The sequence below is a fragment of the Oncorhynchus gorbuscha genome, linkage group LG23 (assembly GCF_021184085.1).
Source record: "Oncorhynchus gorbuscha isolate QuinsamMale2020 ecotype Even-year linkage group LG23, OgorEven_v1.0, whole genome shotgun sequence".
Classification (NCBI taxonomy): domain Eukaryota; kingdom Metazoa; phylum Chordata; class Actinopteri; order Salmoniformes; family Salmonidae; genus Oncorhynchus; species Oncorhynchus gorbuscha.
The window spans coordinates 22056937-22076252 of NC_060195.1; the positions used below are offsets into that span (position 1 = coordinate 22056937).

Here is a 19316-nt window from a genome sequence, read left to right on the forward strand (position 1 = left end):
TGTGTAGATTGATGATGGAACAAAATGATTTCATTAATTTTAGAATAAGGCTGTAACGTAACAAATTCTGGAATAATTCAAGGGGTCTGAATATTTTCCGAATGCACTGTAAGTGCAACTCTCACTCAAATTGAGTGAATGTATAACAGACATGGGGATGTGTCTGGCAAGGAACCACTGTTACCTTCTTTCTGCATGGCCCCCTAGCTGATAGGCATCTATTAACTGAATCCAGGTCACAGCACTAATGTAATCAGCTGAGTTATCTGAGCACCACAGGACTATGTTAGCCTGCATCACATTCTATCTCACTACTGTCTATAATACTACAGTACCTTTACATTGAGTCATACTTCATGCTTGGTGCATGTGGTTCCCACATGTGATCATACCATCTTGATGTCTGGTTCTGTAGATTGTCCAGGTCCATCTGGGTAGTGGCCTGTAAACAAAACACAGGTGACTACGCCAAATAGGGTTTACTGTTTTCAAATCCTGCTGAGGAAATGGATTTTGCACTTTTACAAAATGAAATTTAACCGCATTGTGTCAGTGCCAAAGGCCTATATATCAAACTAACATTTGAGAGGGTGAAGTTCCCTGTAAAAAGCGCTACCCATGCTGGAAAACAAATCTCTCTTATTTTGGAGAGGTCCTGTAAATCATGTTCTTTATACCTCCGGCCGAAGTCATACGACTCCCACGGTGGGAGAGGTGGATGATTGAAATACCAGCGGGCTCTCACTTAGTGGGTCAATAGAGGAGAACCTGTGTTCAACGGGAGAAACAGAGCCTGAGAGAGCAACCTGGTCTCAGAGCATTTTGCATAATTCCACTCCATTTCGTGCGGATTTTCAAAATGTACAATATTTTACGAATTTGCAAAATGTACGATATGTTACGAATTCCAATTTGTTGTGGCTAACGTTAGCTAGGTGACTAATGCTAAGATTAGCTAGCTGGCTAACGTTAGCTAGGCTAGCGTTTAGGATTAAGGTTAGGTGTTGGGTTAAATAGTTAATTGAGTTTTGGCACTGATCTAGCTATGTATTCAGTATCCTACATTATTATAACCTTAATTTCTATTCCTAAATTAAATGTGTTGGTGCATGAAAATCAGAATATCAGACCTGTCTCTATGTATCTCCAATTCTTCTCCCACTTGTACGTCTGTGAGAATTCCCTCTCGTCCTCCCATGATGCATGTCTCTCTCCAGCCTGGTCTCGTAGACTAGACATAACATAGTTAACATCAATCCAGTACACTCAAATTAGTATGATATGTTAGGTTTGGTATGGTTACATAAGACAGAAGGTTTACTTAAGGCAAATTGCAAGGAGGGTAGTTGGTCGGGGTAGAAGGGTAGGTGTATAATGCAAACATCTAGCAACCCATAGGTCGAATCTCATCAGGACCAACTTTAGTATATTAGCTAATTAGCACATTTTCAACTACTTACTACTTTGCAACTACTTAGCATGTTATCTAACCCTTCCCCTAACCCTTTTATATCCCTAACCCTAATAAATCTTTGACATTGGCTCAATTAATGCAAAAAGCTTGAAGAAACTTAATGACAAACTTGATCTTATAACTGCTGTTCTAAATACACAGAGCAACACTGGAACAGATGCTTATTCAAACATAGATTGAAAAGAATATGTGTAGGCACAGTAGAGCTTTCACAGACGTCGAGAGTCTCATTAAGCAAGTTGTATAAGATTTTACAACTTTGGCAGATGTCTCCGATAAAAGGGTCCAACATGGAGAGCATATCCCCACATTGGCATATATCCCACCTGCTGCCTGTCTGCAGCTTCCATTACCGTCAAGCTATGGTTTGATATTTTGATGGAAGTGACATAACAAGGAAATTACACTCGGAAATTGGAGGTGATTATTGCCTAACAAGCGCTAAGGGCAATGTTTGGTGCCGTAGAGAAAATGAGAAAAGTGCCAGAGAAGTCAGCCAATATTTTGTCCAGGTGTGGTTGTGGGGAGACCCCTCTAAACGCTTCTCCACCGCTCTCACAGTCAGAGGGCCATGGCACCGTGTTTATGGCTGCAACAGCACTTTGTTTGTATCCTCTCCTTTCTTTCAGTAGACATTTCATGTGCCTCGGCCACTCCTGACCTACACCTGCAGTCATGCCATGTTTTGACTGGTATTTATTACGTCCTAACTTAATAAGGTTACATATGTTTCATCAGTTTTGCAGAGTTTTAGCAGACAATGCACATTACCTTGAGCCCTTACCATCATTAAATACAGTGTGCATATGGTACAATCAAATATCAACACATTGAATATTGATAATCAGTTACATTAGATAATTGATAATCAATTAACTTACCTCACTCACATTGATGTGAAATAAATTGCTTGCTTGCAAGATTTTACGACAGAATGTATACTGCATGTGCACTACTGATTGAACTTCTGGAACTTAATCAACATAATCTCACAAATAACCCGAGTCTCGGCGTTAAAGAGCAAGGAGTGGGAGTGGGCGGCCAGCAGCGGCTGCAGCAGCGGCAGAAGGAGCAGTGGAGGTGAAACATGAGCATGTGAAAGCAATTACAGCAGCAGGCTGGATGGAGCTGTTAGCCTGAATGTGGGCTAGAAGGGGTGCCGGCTCAGGCTGTCTCTCCATCCCTATCCCATCGCCAAGTTGTCCGCCGGCCAAGCCACTTCCCCACAACTCTGCTGGCCTAAAAATCAAGAGGCCCTGCACAGGCAGGCGTGGTCCCTCCTCCAGCTCCACTCACACTGTAGACTAGACCCTTTTAGGAAAAAACTATAAGCCCTTGTTTCCAACGATGATCTATTAACTCACCCTGGGAGGACTAGGAGAGAGGGAGGGAAGGAAGGAAGGAAGGAAAAAAGGAGGGAAGGAGAGAGTGTTAATGTGGAGCATGCATCAGTGAAGCTGGGAGGGGTCAGGGCAGGGGTTATTGATATTGCTTAACTGAGGAGACCTCTGGAAGGCATAAATAGCTGAGGGAAGCGTTCAGGTCTCGCAGTCCCTCCTCAAGACAGCCCAGGCACAGGTTTCACTCCTCAACTTCAACGATAACCACATCTGTATCTGCAAACTCAGTAAGTACCCACTCCTCTGTCACCTCAAGCCCTGCCTTAATGAATGTCAAGTGGACCTTTGTGTAGAGCGGATCTGACAAGCATGAGTGCAATGAGTACTGTAGTCGTTTTGTGTGGAAAGCAAAAGCTATTTGTCACTCATCTAAATGTTGTGAACAAGTGTTCTATGAATGCATGATGTTCCTAATGGCATAAGCTTATTTATATTCATGAATGCGTACACGTGAATTGTCAGACTTAATGTCGCTGCTGTTACATTCCTAGGCTTTCATTGTCAGTAGGTTAGCTGTGAATCTTCATACTCATGTAGCCTAATGCCTACAGGTACATTTCAAACGCAATAATAATGAATGAAGACATATTGTCGTGTATAGACTGTAAACACCTTGGAATTCTATCAGTGCAGATATTAATATAAACATCTACGTTGATTTTAAGCCTGCATCTGACCTGCTTCTGTTTCCCATTTCACTTTCACACTCATTGTTGCACTGTGTTTAGGCTAAGCGAGTGTTCGAGTTTGGAACTGTGGAAATGTTTTAAGGCCAAAATTCTTTCCTCCTCAGTCATATGGACCATGTACTTTAAACCAACACAGAAGGAATGTGGTTGGTTGCTCAGTCAAGTGGCGCAGAACCAGAAATGCCCCTCATTCCCCTATCTCTTTTCCAGCTCAGTAACAAGCATGGAAAGAGACATGAACGTGAGCAGCACTAGCAGTGTGGTGCACTGGCTAGCCAGCCTGACCCTAACCCTGCTTGGGAGTGTCCACCCCATGCCTGTGACCATAGACCCGGTGTGCACGGCAGACACCACTGCCAAGTACAGCCTGACATTTACAGGGATGTGGAGCCAAACCTCCTTCCCTAAGCAGTACCCAATCTACCGCCCCCCTGCCCAGTGGTCCCCTCTCATTGGTAAGTGAAATACTTTTTGGGCGGAAGGCAACCTAGCAGTTAAGAGCGTTGGACTAGTAACCGAAAGGTCGCTGGTTCAAATCCTCGAGCTGACTAGGTGAGAAATCTGTCAATGTGCCCTTGAGTAAAGCATTTAACCCTAATTGATATTTTAAGTCACTTTGGATAAAAGCGTCTGCTGAATGACAAAAAAACATAAAATAAAATGTACTGTTATTAGCCTGTGATCTGACTCCCTTTGTTTATACTGTAATAGTAAACATATACTGTAGATTCCTATATTCATGAATAAAACATAGACATCAGGTAAATACTATAGACATCTGGTATATGTATATGTAGCCATGCATTGAAGATTTCCACATTTTCCCTATAATTAAAAACTCTTTGAGCAGCTGGAAAAGCGGTATATGCATCCAATCCATTCCTATTAGTTTACGGTGTGCCTGAAAAGCAGACATTTTAAATACATTCTGAGCTGCTAGTTAAGAGCTACACAAACTGGGGGAAACAATCCATGTAATCCTTCCATTCCAGGGGTGACCCACAGTTCAGACTATCATATCTGGCAGCGGAATGAGTTTGCAAGCAACGGGGTGAGGGAGTTCTCTGAGAAGGGCGAGGCCTGGACTCTGATGAAGGAGGTGGAGGCGGCTGGGGAACGTATCCAGAGTGTCTACGGGCTGTTCTCTGCTCCAGCCTTGGTTGGGGGAACGGGTCAGATGACCTCAGAGTTTGAGGTCTTTGCAAGGCACTCTTTCGTAAGTTTCTCAATCTTCACAGAGCATTCAATATCAAAAATACATATCTCAATATATGTCTATCTTATATACCTCTCTGAATGTCCATCTATCTTATGAATGTGCACCTATTTACTTGAAGAGCCTTTCTAAAAGGTATGTCTTTTTGAGACTACGCCAGAAATCAAGTATATTGTCATGGAGAGATAACTATGTAAAACCTACACCACATATTCTAAACCTTGTACCAACTTTTAACATAAAAGGTTTTTATGAGTATCCCAGTAGGTATAGATTAGTAGATTCATATATTTGCTATTCAGTTGCCAACTCTCATTTATATGGCCCAAACCTAACAACCGTAAAAAAATAATATATATATATATATATATATATATATACAGTGGGGCAAAAAAGTATTTAGTCAGCCACCAATTGTGCAAGTTCTCCCACTTAAAAAGATGAGAGAGGCCTGTAATTTTCATCATAGGTACACTTCAACTATGACCGACAAAATGAGGAAAAGAAATCCAGAAAAGCACATTGTAGGATTTTTTATGAATTTATTTGCAAATTATGGTGGAAAATAAGTATTTGGTCAATAACAAAAGTTTATCTCAATACTTTGTTATATACCCTTTGTTGGCAATGACAGAGGTCAAACGTTTTCTGTAAGTCTTCACAAGGTTTTCACACACTGTTGTTGGTATTTTGGCCCATTCCTCCATGCAGATCTCCTCTAGAGCAGTGATGTTTTGGGGCTGTTGCTGGGCAACACGGACTCTCAACTCCCTCCAAAGATTTTCTATGGGGTTGAGATCTGGAGACTGGCTAGGCCACTCCAGGACCTTGAAATGCTTCTTACGAAGCCACCCGTCGTTGCCCGGGCGGTGTGTTTGGGATCATTGTCATGCTGAAAGACCCAGCCACATTTCATCTTCAATGCCCTTGCTAATGGAAGGAAGTTTTCACTCAAAATCTCACGATACATGGCCCCATTCATTCTTTCCTTTACACGGATCAGTCGTCCTGGTCCCATTGCAGAAAAACAGCCCCAAAGCATGACGTTTCCACCCCCATGCTTCACAGTAGGTATGGTGTTCTTTGGATGCAACTCAGCATTCTTTGTCCTCCAAACACGACGAGTTGAGTTTTTACCAAAAAGTTATATTTTGGTTTCATCTGACCATATGACATTCTCCCAATCTTCTTCTGGATCATCCAAATGCTCTCTAGCAAACTTCAGATGGGCCTGGACATGTCCTGGCTTAAGCAGGGGGACACGTCTGGCACTGCAGGATTTGAGTCCCTGGCGGCGTAATGTGTTACTGATGGTAGGCTTTGTTACTTTGGTCCCAGCTCTCTGCAGGTCATTCACTAGGTCCCCCCGTGTGGTTCTAGGATTTTTGCTCACCGTTCTTGTGATCATTTTGACCCCACAGGGTGAGATCTTGCGTGGAGCCCCAGATCGAGGGAGATTATCAGTGGTCTTGTATGTCTTCCATTTCCTAATAATTGCTCCCACAGCTGATTTCTTCAAACCAAGCTGCTTACCTATTGCAGATTCAGTCTTCCCAGCCTGGTGCAGGTCTACAATTTTGTTTCTGGTGTCCTTTGACAGCTATTGGTCTTGGCCATAGTGGAGTTTGGAGTGTGACTGTTTGAGGTTGTGGACAGGTGTCTTTTATACTGATAACAAGTTCAAACAGGTGCCATTAAAACAGGTAACGAGTGGAGGACAGAGGAGCCTCTTAAAGAAGAAGTTACAGGTCTGTGAGAGCCAGAAATCTTGCTTGTTTGTAGTTGACCAAATACTTATTTTCCACCATAATTTGCAAATAAATTCATTAAAAATCCTACAATGTGATTTTCTGGATTTGTTTTCTCATTTTGTCTGTCATAGTTGAAGTGTACCTGTGATGAAAATTACAGGCCTCTCTCATCCTTTTAAGTGGGAGAACTTGCACAATTGGTGGCTGACTAAATACTTTTTTGCCCCACTGTATATATACACACAACACCGTTCAAAAGTTTGGGGTCACTTAGCAATTTCCTTGTTTTTGAAAGAAAATTACATTTTTGTCCATTAAAATAACATCAACCTGATCAGAAATACAGTGTAGACATCGTTCATGTTGTAAATGACTATTGTAGCTGGAAACGGCAGATTTTTTATGGAATATCTACCTTGGTGTACAGAGGCCCATTATCAGAAACCATCACTCCTGTATTCCAATGGCAAGTTGTGTTAGCTAATCCAAGTTTATCATTTTAAAAGGCTACTTGATTATTAGAAAACCCTGTTGCAATTATGTTAGCACAGCTGAAAACTGTTGTTCTGATTAAATAAGCAATAAAACTGGCCTTCTTTAGACGAGTTGAGTATCTGGAGCATCAGCATTTGTGGGTTCGATTACAGGCTCAAAATGGCCAAAAACAAATAACTTTCTTCTGAAACTCGTCAGTCTATTCTTGGATTAGCTAACACAACAAGCCATTGGAACACAGGAGTGATGGTTGCTGATAATGGACCTCTGTACACCTATGTAGATATTCAATTTTTTAAAATCTGCCGTTTCCAGCTACAATAGTAATTTACAACATTAACAATGTCTACACTGTTTTTCTAATAAATTTGATGTTATTTTAATGGACCAAAAAATAGTTTTTCCCCCAAAACAAGAACATTTCTATGTGACCCCAAACTTTTGAACGGCATTGTACATATATGTTTTTACACAATATTCAGAGTCTGCATTTGGGATCAGTTTCTTATTATTGGCCTCGGGGTATCCAATAAAAGATGTCAGCAAAAAATCACTCTTACTGTTGGAACTGTAGTTGAGGAAAGCTCTGGAAAGATGAGAGTACGGAATAATGAAGAGCAGATTAAGACCACTGATCCTTTGAGTGTCTGCACTAAATTTGAGTTTACTGTTAGACGGACACCTAGAAACATCCACACATAACCCATCCTACTCCCCCCCCCTCTCTCTACAGCTATCCTTCATAGTGCGGATAGTTCCCAGCCCAGACTGGTTCCTGGGAGTGGACAGCTTTGACCTGTGTGAGGGAGACCAGTGGAAGGAGAGCGTCACACTGGAGCTGTACCCCTACGACGCAGGCACTGACAGTGGCTTCACCTTCTCTTCTCCCAACTTTGAGACCATTCCTCAGGACAAAGTCACACAGGTAAATCTAAAAGAGCCCATGGTTCATCATCATGTCCATACTGTAGGTAACTGATGATGCTATATCAACTTTGGTAATCAATACCAGAAGTGCTGTTGACAACACAACTTGATTTTGTCCTTTCCAGATAACGTCATCATCTCCAAGCCATCCTGCCAACTCTTTCTATTATCCCCGTCTGAAGAATCTGCCACCCATGGGCAAGGTCACCCTCACAAAGACCAAGAACAACCAGATCTTCAGCATACCCATGGAGCCCACCCAGTTCAACCAGACTGGCAATGAGATTGGCAATGAGATTGAGGACTCTCTCACAAGTAAGCAAGAAACATTTAAGAAACAAATACAGTGAATTAATATTTATCGCTTGCTATCCTGCAATCCTACCTCTCTGATAGAAAAAAACTTGATCAATTAGGTTTTTAACTTAATCATCATCTTATGAACCAAGATGTATTCAATTTCACCCCATTAAAATGAAAGAAGAGAGCAAAGAATTGGCACTGGCCATCTGGCAAAACATAAAGAGTAAAGTAAAGCCTTGCGGTAATCGGATCCGTTGTGCGCCAGCATTGAGTTGGAGTCAGCAAGAGCTGTTCCTCTGTGCCCATGGCAACCAGGCAACACACAGGATAAAGGAGGTCAAAGGCATTGGACATTTCCTGCCTCTCAGCACTGATGTCAAGTAGTCCAGCCTTGCTTTTATTTCCACGTTACATCCTCCTGCTTCTCTAATGCTCCCAAAAAATAACCTCAATCTGTGATAGATATCAACATTTTACTGGCTCATAACATGTGAGGGGGGGGGGGGCTTGGCAAACCACATGATTTTATAAAAAATACAAAGTCAAGTTACTGTAATTTAATTATTAAATTAAAGTTCATCCAGGTTTAGCAACCATAGCCAGGGATGTACAGCTACAAGGTTAGGATATATAAAAGCATATATTTTAAAGAGTTTCCTTTTTTTGGGATTTACTTTGGCATACATACAAACTACATTTGGTATCCCTGTATATTCTATACAATCAAAAAAGTCCTGTTTCCTACAGTATTACATCTATATTTGACATAGCACTTGGAAATATTCTATAACATTTTTTTCTGATTGAGCAAAGTAACTAAAAGTTTAGTATCAGTTAATAAATCAAGTCTTCCCCTTTCGTATGAAATGGTGTTGGGTGGATTAGCTAAATCAGTCATTTTAATCTATGCCTGAAGGCTTATCCTTGTGTGGCATGTTATAACTCCAGCAGACCACCACACACACACACACACACACACACAAAACACACACACACACACACACACACACACACACACACACACACACACACACACACACACACACACACACACACACACACACACACACACACACACACACACACACACACACACACACACACACACACACACACACACACACACACACACCTGCTTCAAGTGTTCTATGGATTGCGAAAATAATGTCTTAATGCATATTGCTAACAGAATATATCTGGTGTCCTTCCCACTAGATTCCACCCCTCTAGACTGTGAGGTGTCTGCATGGTCACCCTGGGGCCTGTGCAAAGGCAAATGCGGAGACTCAGGCGTGCGCCACAGAACTCGCTACATCCACCTACAACCAGCAAACAATGGGGTAGTCTGCCCCTCACTGGAAGAGGAGAACAAATGTATCCCTGATAACTGCTTATGACTGGCCGGCAAGAGTACGAAACAGAAAAGAAGAGGTCGTGCAAGACGACAAAGAGTACGAAAGATGCGTCCGTCATCTCCACTGGAAAAACCCAAGCTGTAGAAATGGACCCTTTTCTCGCTGGGCTTCCTAGCCTATTCACTGGGAACAGTGGAGGCTGGTGAGGAGAGGATGGTTCAAAGTCATGGCTGGAATGGAATAGATGGAACAGTATTTAACCATTAGAAACAAGTGTAATACCATTCCATTCCAGCCATTACTATGAGCCCGTCCTTCAATTTAAAGTGGCACCAGCCACCACTGACTGAGAAAGATTTATAAATGGGTCACAGACATGCAATTATTGTGAGGCCTGAGGAGTGAAGAGGTTGTCTAGAAACTCTGCCTTTAGTTCTTGTGATTTCTGTTTCCCTACGTCATGGTGTTTTCTGAGGTAAGCTAGCCATGAGTCTGACAAATCATTCTTAAATTCAAATCTGGACCTGGAAGCCAGTTCCACTGTTTTGTTCTTCTTCTTCATTGTTCCCCTCTAATCCAGGACTGATTTAGACCTGGGACACCGGGTGCGGCCAACTAATTATCAGGTAGAACAGAAAAACAGCAATACTTCAGATCTTGCAGGGTAAGATTTGAATACCCCTGTTTACAGACAATCAGCAGTGTTGGAAAAAGTACCCAATCATCATACTTGAGTAAAAGTATAGAAAGTTAATTAAGTAAAAGTGAAAGTTACCTTGTAAAATTTTACTTGAGTAAAAGTCGGCACCATGTTCTTGTTTTTAGCCATGGGCAAACTCCAACACTCAGACATTATTTACAAAATATGCATTTGTGTTTAGTGAGTCCGCCAGAACATAGGCAGTATGGATGACCACGTGTTCTCTTGATAAGTGTGTAAATTTCACAATTTTCCTGTTCTGCTAAGCATTCAAAATGTAAGGAGTACTTTGGGTTGTCAGGGAAAATGTATGGAATAAAAAGTACAATATTTTCTTTAGGAAGTGAAGTAAAAGTTGTCAAAAAAATAGTTAAGTAAAGTACAAACACCCCCCAAAAACTACAGCATTTTCAACAACAATTTCTCCAGTACTTTAAAGTAATTTTACTTAAGTACTTTACACCACTGACGATATGGCAGTCAACCCCAAAACCTCATCGAAGGCTCCATTACTTACAATAGACCAGATGTGTTTACTGATAAAACACTCTTTTCCATGATGATCTCTACTACAGAGAATATATTTATTTACAGGGTTTGGACCTGTACTGTACAGTATCAAGCAGTAGAAATCTCACACTCGATCGTGCTATTGAGATATTGTCCAAATCAGAGAGAAATGGCAAAATGTGTACTTTTCTGAGAAAATGTACCTCCTAAAAAACAGTCCACCGAATTTTGTTGATGTTTGTCTGTCTGTATGTATGTTCTTTGTAAGTCCAATAAACTGTAAATACATATAAGTTGATTGCAATTTTATTTCTAATTGATGTAAAGCAACAATATTTCATACAATCAACAAAATACATCATGCTACACAACAGCATCCACCACAGCATAAAATAGGCCTAGGAAACACAACGATCTCAAAGGAGTGTCCCTGTCATGAAAGTGTGTGTTACTCATTGATGTTGTTTGCTATCTATGCCAAAGCTTTCATTAGTCATACCTGATATACTTCATCATGCCATGTCACAGGATAAGATATGACAAACTGTCTTTCAAAGTAGTACAAATGAGCTCTTCCCTAACCCCTAAGCTACCTAAGCTACCTAAGCTACAGAAAACCTGAGAAATAGACTGATGCTGGAAAATTCCAAGAAATAGCAATCATAGCCTACATCTGGGCAATTGGTGCCTTCCACTTCATATATTTCTGCTTGTTTCTCAAGTGTTGGTCTTATTTCAAACCAATGACAAATGATGGAAAATTACTGGGAAAAGTAACGGGAAAAATAGACAGATTCTTGGCTTTTGATGGAGGACAGTCTTTGCAGATACTATGCGAGTACAATCTTAGGGGAAAAAGGTGCTATCTAGAACATAAAAGGGTTCTTCAGCTGTCCCCATAGGGAAATACTTTGAAGAGCTCCTTTTGGTTCCAGGTAGAACCCTTTTTGGTTCTATGTAGAACACTTTCCACAGAGGATTCTATATGGAACCCTAAAGGGTTTTCCTATGGGGACAGCTGAAGAACCCTTTTGGAACCCTTTTTTCTAAGAGTGTAGGTTTCATGATGGTACAGTGCACACTAGTTAATAAGTGAACAATTTCATGTGTCTTTATCAGTACATGTGGGCTTCTACTACTGGTCAGGCTTATCAGTTTCTCTGCTGACCTTGAGTACCCACTCAGACGCACAGTTTGGACGGTCGGTCGCAGCAACAGCAGGTGTCAGTTTCTCACACCAGAGTTGTCGCCTGCACACTAGCAACCATAAGGCTCATTATACTAATTTAACTTTGTCACATACTGTGTGTCAAAATGAATGTGAGGGGCATTGGGATGTGGGTTCTGTGTTACCTGGCACTGATGGCTGTTATGTACTTTGATCTGGGTGAACATTAGCAAAAGTGCTTCATCAAGGAGATTCCAGGTAACATGCTGATCACAGGTCAGTTTTATGGGCAGGTGGAGAGGAGGACATTGTTCTGCATGGTTGACAGGTGAGTTCTATGGGCAGGTGGTTTAAAAAGTTCAATGGATTAGCAGAGATCATGATGAAGTCAACCATTTCAAAAGTTGCATGAGTTAGCAGAGATCATGATGAAGTCAACCAATTAAAAAGTTAATTGGGTTAGCAGAGATCATGATGAAGTCAACCAGGAGGCATATGGCACTTGTTTGATATTCTATTACATTTTTAATTGAACCTTTATTTAACTAGGCAAGTCAGTAGTATTCTATTAGTATTTGCAGGCTTCATTTGCAAAATCATCTCTACTTTTTCTGTAATAATGGCTTACTCCAAAGCAATTTTAAGCACATTAGATGTAATAAAACATGTGGAATATCGGCTGTCTGTATTGTGTTTTTCTCAGGTCATTTTCTTTTGGAGTATTGGGAAAAAGAACCCTAACTCCCCTCTTGGCCTCACTATCACTGTGATCCAGACCACCATGTCATTTTCCTTCTAGATATTAATTAAAAAGCATGACAGATTTGGAAAATCCTAAGTCACATCCCATGCCTCTGGCCCACATTGTTGTGCATGCAGTCCAACTCGAATCTAAGGTTTTTCATTTTCGCCGGTGACAGGCTTGTGAGTTCCTCCATGCACTGAGTCTGCTGGACTGTGTTGCTCCACAACCATATTTGAATATTGTTCTGATATTTCCAATGCAGAGGATTCATTTTGATGTTGACCCCAGTGCTGAGGCACAAAGACAAGGCCCAGACTATGGAGTACAACCCGAAACCCCTAAGAGACCAGATGCAAAACATCACCACAAGGAAATAATCAAACACACTTTGTTATGAAAAGGGTCATTTTCCAAAATTATAGTTTCAGAAAAAAGCTGACTATTATTTTGATCAGAACTAGGCCTATAGTACAATACATGAAAACAACAAATATTGTGTTGCGCTACTAGGCCTGTCCTATTAACAGTCTTGAATGAACTATTCATCAGCCCTTTTATTCATATTCACAGGAACTAGATGAGTAGTTTTGCCAGATCAGTGAAGAAACCAATGGGAAAGTTTTGTAGTGGGCTGTTGTGTAGACTTCCATTCAACTATCAGTTGGATTTTGGCAAATCAAAAGACTGAAAGACTTCTGGCAGTGTCTGGCAGTACAATGCAGTGGCCACTAGAGTCAAATGCTATTCCAAACTAGACTTGAAGATCAGTGCTGAGGAGGCATCTATTTTACTGTACATCCTCCTAGAGACAATGTATGAATTAATAAAATGTGTTTGTTTAATTTTACACAACTATCCCAATTTGTTTTCTCCAATGAACACACCAAAATGTAAATAATGACGTAGCCAGCCAATCAGAAAGCGATCTGACATGCAAACAAACCGAAAATCAGAAGGTAGCCAGGCTAGTTGATTGCTACAGTTGCTAAAGCCAGAACACGACACGGAAGGGTTTGTGACAGTTTGGTAACTAGTTCCGTAGAGAACAAATGGCCATCGAGTAAGTCAGATGTGGACCTTTCTTCAGTAAAATATAATTTACGTTTTAGTAGACACCTGTTCGGGGGCAGCTAAGTAAGAAAAGTTGCTGTAGCTAGCTATTTTTTTGGGGGGGCGTTGACACGCAAGCTAACGTTAGCTAGCTAGTTCGTCTTTATAGTCCAAATTGGTAGCCATTAATCTATTTTGGCTGATCTCTGCGACTTAAAAGCAAGAAGATAGAATGTCTGAATTTATAACTATGTCGTAGTTTTATGTTTTTTTTTAAAACTATCTAACATTGGCTAACGTTAATCTCTTAGCTATAGAAAATGTCTTACTGGATCTGCTGTAACTCCTGCTTCAACCTCCCTGGTCCTGACCGCAAACTAGCTGTTACTACCTGTGGTCATGTCATCTGCAACGTGTGTTTTCAGAAAGGTAGCAAGTTCTGTATGTCTTTAATTGTACCAATGTACCCTGTTATGTATCCTTAAATTAATTAAATTAAACATATCATACTACCTTACGTATGATGCTATATGAGATATGTTCAACATATCATACTACCTTACATATGATGCTATATGAGATATGTTCAACATATCATACTACCTTACGTATGATGCTATATGAGATATGTTCAACATATCATACTACCTTACGTGATGCTATATGAGATATGTTTAACATATCATACTACCTTACATATGATGCTATATGAGATATGTTCAATATATCATACTACCTTACGTATGATGCTATATGAGATATGTTCAACATATCATACTACCTTACGTATGATGCTATATGAGATATGTTCAACATATCATACTACCATACGTATGATGCTATATGAGAGATGTTCAACATATCATACTACCTTACGTATGATGCTATAGGGGATATGTTCCTCCATGAAGCTCAGCCTACTTCTCGGTTTGCAGCAGTTCTGTCTTTTTTAGAATACACAGGCTAAACTTGAACATACGGACCTCTGCTGGTCGTTGTCTGATGTTACAGAAACAATTTGGCTGCACAAAAAACCGTCATGCAGTTTGAAAGCATAATTCTAGTCCGTGTTATATCGTAATGGCATGCTATTGTATTGTATAAAATAGTGTACTTGTACATTTTCTTTCAGCCAATCAAGGAGAGTGCATGATATGTAACGCAAAATGTCAAGTTACTCCTCTCTCAGACAAAGTAAGCAGTGATACAGTATCTTATAGATGTGATTATCTGGCAAGGCTCACAAATAAATCTATTTGATAACCTAAACTTTACAATCTTTACTTTCACAGAGTAGTGCAGAAGTAAAGGCCCTCTTCTCTGACATAAATTCTGTAGCAACCAAACACTTAACAGAGATAAGCAAGGTATTTCTCTTGATGCTCATAATAGGATAGGCACATAAGATATTAGCCTATTTATAGTGATAATTTGAAACACCTCAAGTTGTACTGCATGTATAAAAACAACATATGTATCCACTCTATTAGGTGTTACTATTCCAGGCAAGGCACCAAAAGAGGTTGTTGGCACATTCCCAGCAGAGGGTGAGGCTGGGGGACATTTAGTTGTATCTCTACTACTATTTAATAATACCAAATAGTTTTTAATGGTAGCCTCTCTCTTCTGGTGTTATAATTTGAAACATCTGTGCTCCTTATTTCTCAACCCGTTTAGAATGAGAAGTTAGAAGAAGTTTTACTCAAAATGAAGCAAGAAATGCAGCAAATGTCCAAGTAAGAATGTAAATCATTAGACATCACATATTAACGACTGCTTAGTGTGACTTTAACATTCTTATATTTACCAGGAAAATTACAGAGCAGAATACCTATATTGCCAAGCTGGAGAGCACTCGTCAGCAGCAAAGGTATCAATATCTTTATGGGTGTTACTGCTTTCTACTCACCAGGTGTCACTATCGTCATCTTTGTTTTTCAAACACGAGACCATGGAGGGGGACTCATTTGTTATCAACATATTTTTTATTCAGACCAACTCTTAATGACCATGGTTGGAGATGAATCACATTCCTCTCTCTCTCTCTGTACAGTGCAAAAGCAGCTTCTACATCACAGCTGAACCGTAGTTCTCACAATGGTCGTTCGCATCAAATCAAATCAGATCAAATGCAGATACCATTCAACTCACCCATGTCCCTCTCTCGCTACTCGTCTACTACAAGTCTGTAAGTATTACATCTTAGGAAATCTGCATTAGGCCTACACATATAAAAAACAAATGTGAACCCTTAAGTTGAAGGTTACAAATATTTAGCCTAAATGAACATAGATGCCAGTACATAGTATATATCCAGGAACAAGCCAATGTATTGTGTAACTGTTTTCTGATGGTTTGACATAAAATATGACATGACGTGCTGCGTTCTGCGTTCGTCCTGACTCGGTTTGATTTATAGTCGGCATGCTGTAGACTAGTCTAGCTGACAGAGCATGTGTCTGTCTACTGGGCTCTCTGTGGGGCCCTTTGCTCCAGACCTCTATCACAACAGCCCTGAGCTGCAGGGGAGAAAGGGGATCCTCCAATGTAAACTGTGTATATCCTGACTTCATTCACCCTAGCTGCTGTTTGGCTTTGCCCTGCAGTACCACACCAGTCTCACCTGAATAAGCTGGGCAGGCTTGTGAACATTATGTCTGAGTGAGCATTTCCATAATCTTTCTTCCTGGGTTCTATGAGAATGAAATGTGACATGCCATGTTATGTGATTTCCCCTCAGGGCAGAAAACATGGAGGTGGATAACAGAGGTCTGTTTAGGAAAGTATGTCAACCTTTTCATTTGACCAAATATGGTTCAAATCAGAGACAAATAATCGAAAAAATTGTATCTAAATATATCTCCGGTTCATATTAATAGTATACTTATTTAGTTTTAGCCGTGTATACCCTGACTCCAAATCGTTCTCCAAATCATTCCAAATCATTATTTGATGTTTAACACCAGTGATGAGTTGTACGGCAGACTGAAACTGGTTTTAATGATGGAGACGTATGTTTGTGCAAATGGAAATGTTTGTTTCTCCCTGAACAGCCGGAGCTCTCTGGAAGTGTCCAGAGGTTGTCCTTGATCAGCCCTCCACAGGATGGCCGGATGGGTACGTCTGCTACTCTACTCTGCTCTACTCACAGACAGCCAGATACCTATGGAGCTGTTCACTGCTTACGTAACAGCACAATGCTTCAATGGATTCAACTTCTGTCTGTTGTATCTGAATAAGGTTTTTCGTTTGTGTTTGTAGACTCGGCTATGAGTCTGGAAGCACTATATCTGAGTTTTAACATACAATATTTAGGGTGTTGCTGAACTTGTGGTGTGTGAATTCTAAATATTGCATCTTTAGGTACCGTCCCCCATCGATCGACCAATCAGAACACCCTAGTCAACCACTCAGCTCGCTCGGCCACTGTCAGGTCTAACTTGTTATAATCACATCATTATCATAACTTAATCATTTATACAACAATGTGCCATGACACAATAAATTAACTTTGATGCCTTGCCTTCTGTCCTCCCAGCCGCCTGGCGGAGTTGCAGATGACCCCTAACCTGCCGTATCGTAGGAACACGGGGTGGGAGACGCCTGTGTTCAAGCCTCCGTCAGCCTACAGACACTCCTCCATGTCTTCTCTGGTCATGTCCTCTCTGGGGGTCACCTGCCCTCCACCGTAACACCGCCAAGAGCCAGCCATCACGACGGCACAAGGAGACGTATCTGATCCACTTCTATGCCCTCCACGAGTGCCTTAGCTAGAGTATCAAATCACCTGGCAATGGTTGAACACTCCACCATGGAGAGATGCGCTGTGGAATAGGAAGTGTTGTTCAGAAATTGAGCCCCCTTCATACAGGATTAAGAAGAGTTTGGAAACTGTGGTCTTGGTTGTGTGTGCAGTGTAGCGTGTATATTGTCATTGTAATGGATTACATACAGTATTATTTGTCACAGTAAAAAATAAAATTTAACAAACCAATCAAATTGATCTCTCAATAATTAATTGACCAATAAGACACTGAAATCACAAAACCTGTACAGTAACCTCTGTACCACTGAGTCATTAATCATTAACAAACCACTCATCTGATAGGCATGTTTAGAGGTTGTGATTTGCAGCACAATTAGTTAACACCCACAGTGAGTCCCAGACAATGCCAAGCGTTCCATTGGCCTCCAGCATGACTCACCCAGGACAGGACCAGCTCTACTCTCTTCTCTGTTGTCTCTGGGGGGCCTGCTGCTGCCTGCCTGTCCCTCCGAGGCATTCTCAAGGTCAACTAATCACAAAGGCACCGTGTGAAGAGGTGTAGGCAACATAATTGTGTTATTTCTTCAAATAGCTTGTCTAACATGGCAGATATGACACATGATTAGAACAACCTCCATGGCCTTTTGATTGCTCCGAGCCCCAAGGGCAGGAAATTACTTCTTACAAGCACAGGTTTTGGCTGTCATAACTACTTTAAGGATTTACCGACTTGCACAGGGCAAAAGCGGTGGTTTGCGTGCAAAAGTAGATTGCAGGGTGAGTGTTGGAACACCTTAGTAAGATGGCAGTTAGACTCAGAAGGCTACACTTCCCAATCCCATCTGAATCAGCCATCTGCTACCAGTGACCTGCTACCTTTCAGGACAAAGAGAGAGGAGATCTTGGAAGCACACTATGATTATTTCCTGTGGTTTCAATGTTTCCTTAAAGCTTTTAACAGACATGATGACATGGAATGATGACACCCTGAAGACAGCTGTGGCACGAGATGAGGACCATTCATTCATTTTACGTCAATTCAGGCAGCTGTGGGCCGCAAATGAAGCATTATGAAACACAGGAAGTATGGCGGGAACATGGCTCTGATCTGGCAGAACAAAGTCTCCTGCGGGCCGATGAACCAAAATGACCCTCCTTGTTTGTCTTATTAGAATTTGCCAATGCACATTACTTTAATGTATAGGTCCCTTGGCAGAACATTCCAAAGTACCACCTATTCTCAGTTTGGACATAGAGAAATATGATTAGGGAATCCCCAAAAAAGTAATTCTACTCTGATAACATTTCAGGGAATGGAAATTCCATTCACATTGATTTGCAGCTGACTTTCCACTCAAAATGAGTCATGCTAAATCAGTTTGTTGTGTGATGAGTGCAGTGGACACGTACACGTACAGTGCATTCAGAAAGTATTCAGACCCCTTGACCTTTTCCACATTTTGTTACATTACAGCCTTATTCTAAAATTGATTAAATACTCAATCTATACATAATACCCCATAACAATAAAGCAAAAATATTTTTTTATGTTTTATTCTGCTAATCTATAATTTAAAAAATGTAATAGCACATGTACATTTTTGCACATGTATATATGTTTTATTTTTATATCACATTTACGTAAGTATTTAGACCTTTTACTCAGTACTCTGTTGAAGCACCTTTGGCAGTGACTACAGCCTGGAGTCTTCTTGGGTATGATACTACAAGCTTGGCACACCTGTATTTACAGAGTTTCTCCCATTC

General features: G+C 40.8%; 2 protein-coding genes and 1 long non-coding RNA gene across 8 annotated transcripts; 2 read left to right on the forward strand and 1 right to left on the reverse strand.

Moving 5' to 3' along the window:
- Positions 1-346: 346 nt before the first annotated feature.
- LOC124010612 lies at positions 347-1376 on the reverse strand. Its single transcript, XR_006834482.1, has 3 exons — positions 1131-1376; positions 678-768; positions 347-442 (listed from the first exon to the last, which is right to left on the reverse strand). It is a non-coding gene; the product is annotated as an uncharacterized LOC124010612 (long non-coding RNA).
- A 1505-nt stretch (positions 1377-2881) lies between these two features.
- On the forward strand, positions 2882-11113 carry spon2b (spondin 2b, extracellular matrix protein). The gene is made up of 6 exons (XM_046324018.1): positions 2882-3101; positions 3774-4018; positions 4556-4779; positions 7759-7950; positions 8078-8267; positions 9471-11113. The coding sequence occupies exons 2-6, from the start codon at positions 3787-3789 to the stop codon at positions 9650-9652; spliced, it is 1020 nt and encodes a 339-aa protein (XP_046179974.1). The 5' UTR covers positions 2882-3101; positions 3774-3786; the 3' UTR covers positions 9653-11113.
- A 2466-nt stretch (positions 11114-13579) lies between these two features.
- On the forward strand, positions 13580-17782 carry LOC124011665 (probable E3 SUMO-protein ligase RNF212). 6 transcript variants are annotated; one of them, XM_046325127.1, is made up of 12 exons: positions 13582-13793; positions 14095-14212; positions 14916-14977; positions 15076-15150; positions 15274-15330; positions 15461-15519; positions 15594-15653; positions 15837-15971; positions 16524-16566; positions 16837-16900; positions 17147-17216; positions 17322-17782. In XM_046325127.1, exons 2-12 carry the CDS (start codon positions 14104-14106, stop codon positions 17473-17475), a joined length of 888 nt encoding a protein of 295 aa, XP_046181083.1. In that variant the 5' UTR covers positions 13582-13793; positions 14095-14103; the 3' UTR covers positions 17476-17782. The 6 variants fall into 6 exon arrangements, with proteins under 6 accessions (XP_046181086.1, XP_046181087.1, XP_046181083.1 ...); XM_046325129.1 differs by having other exon boundaries at positions 13751-13867; XM_046325130.1 differs by lacking the exon at positions 15076-15150 and having other exon boundaries at positions 13580-13793.
- The last annotated feature ends 1534 nt before the right edge of the window (positions 17783-19316 follow it).

Coding starts and splice junctions, on each gene's coding strand:
- spon2b (XM_046324018.1), top strand. CDS start 3,787: ATGGAAAGAGACATGAACGTGAGCAGCACTAGCAGTGTGGTGCACTGG. Junction 4,780..7,758: donor TCTTTGCAAGGCACTCTTTC/GTAAGTTTCTCA, acceptor CTCTCTCTACAG/CTATCCTTCATAGTGCGGAT. Junction 7,951..8,077: donor CTCAGGACAAAGTCACACAG/GTAAATCTAAAA, acceptor TGTCCTTTCCAG/ATAACGTCATCATCTCCAAG.
- LOC124011665 (XM_046325127.1), top strand. CDS start 14,104: ATGTCTTACTGGATCTGCTGTAACTCCTGCTTCAACCTCCCTGGTCCT. Junction 15,331..15,460: donor TGGCACATTCCCAGCAGAGG/GTGAGGCTGGGG, acceptor CAACCCGTTTAG/AATGAGAAGTTAGAAGAAGT. Junction 15,972..16,523: donor TACTCGTCTACTACAAGTCT/GTAAGTATTACA, acceptor ATTTCCCCTCAG/GGCAGAAAACATGGAGGTGG.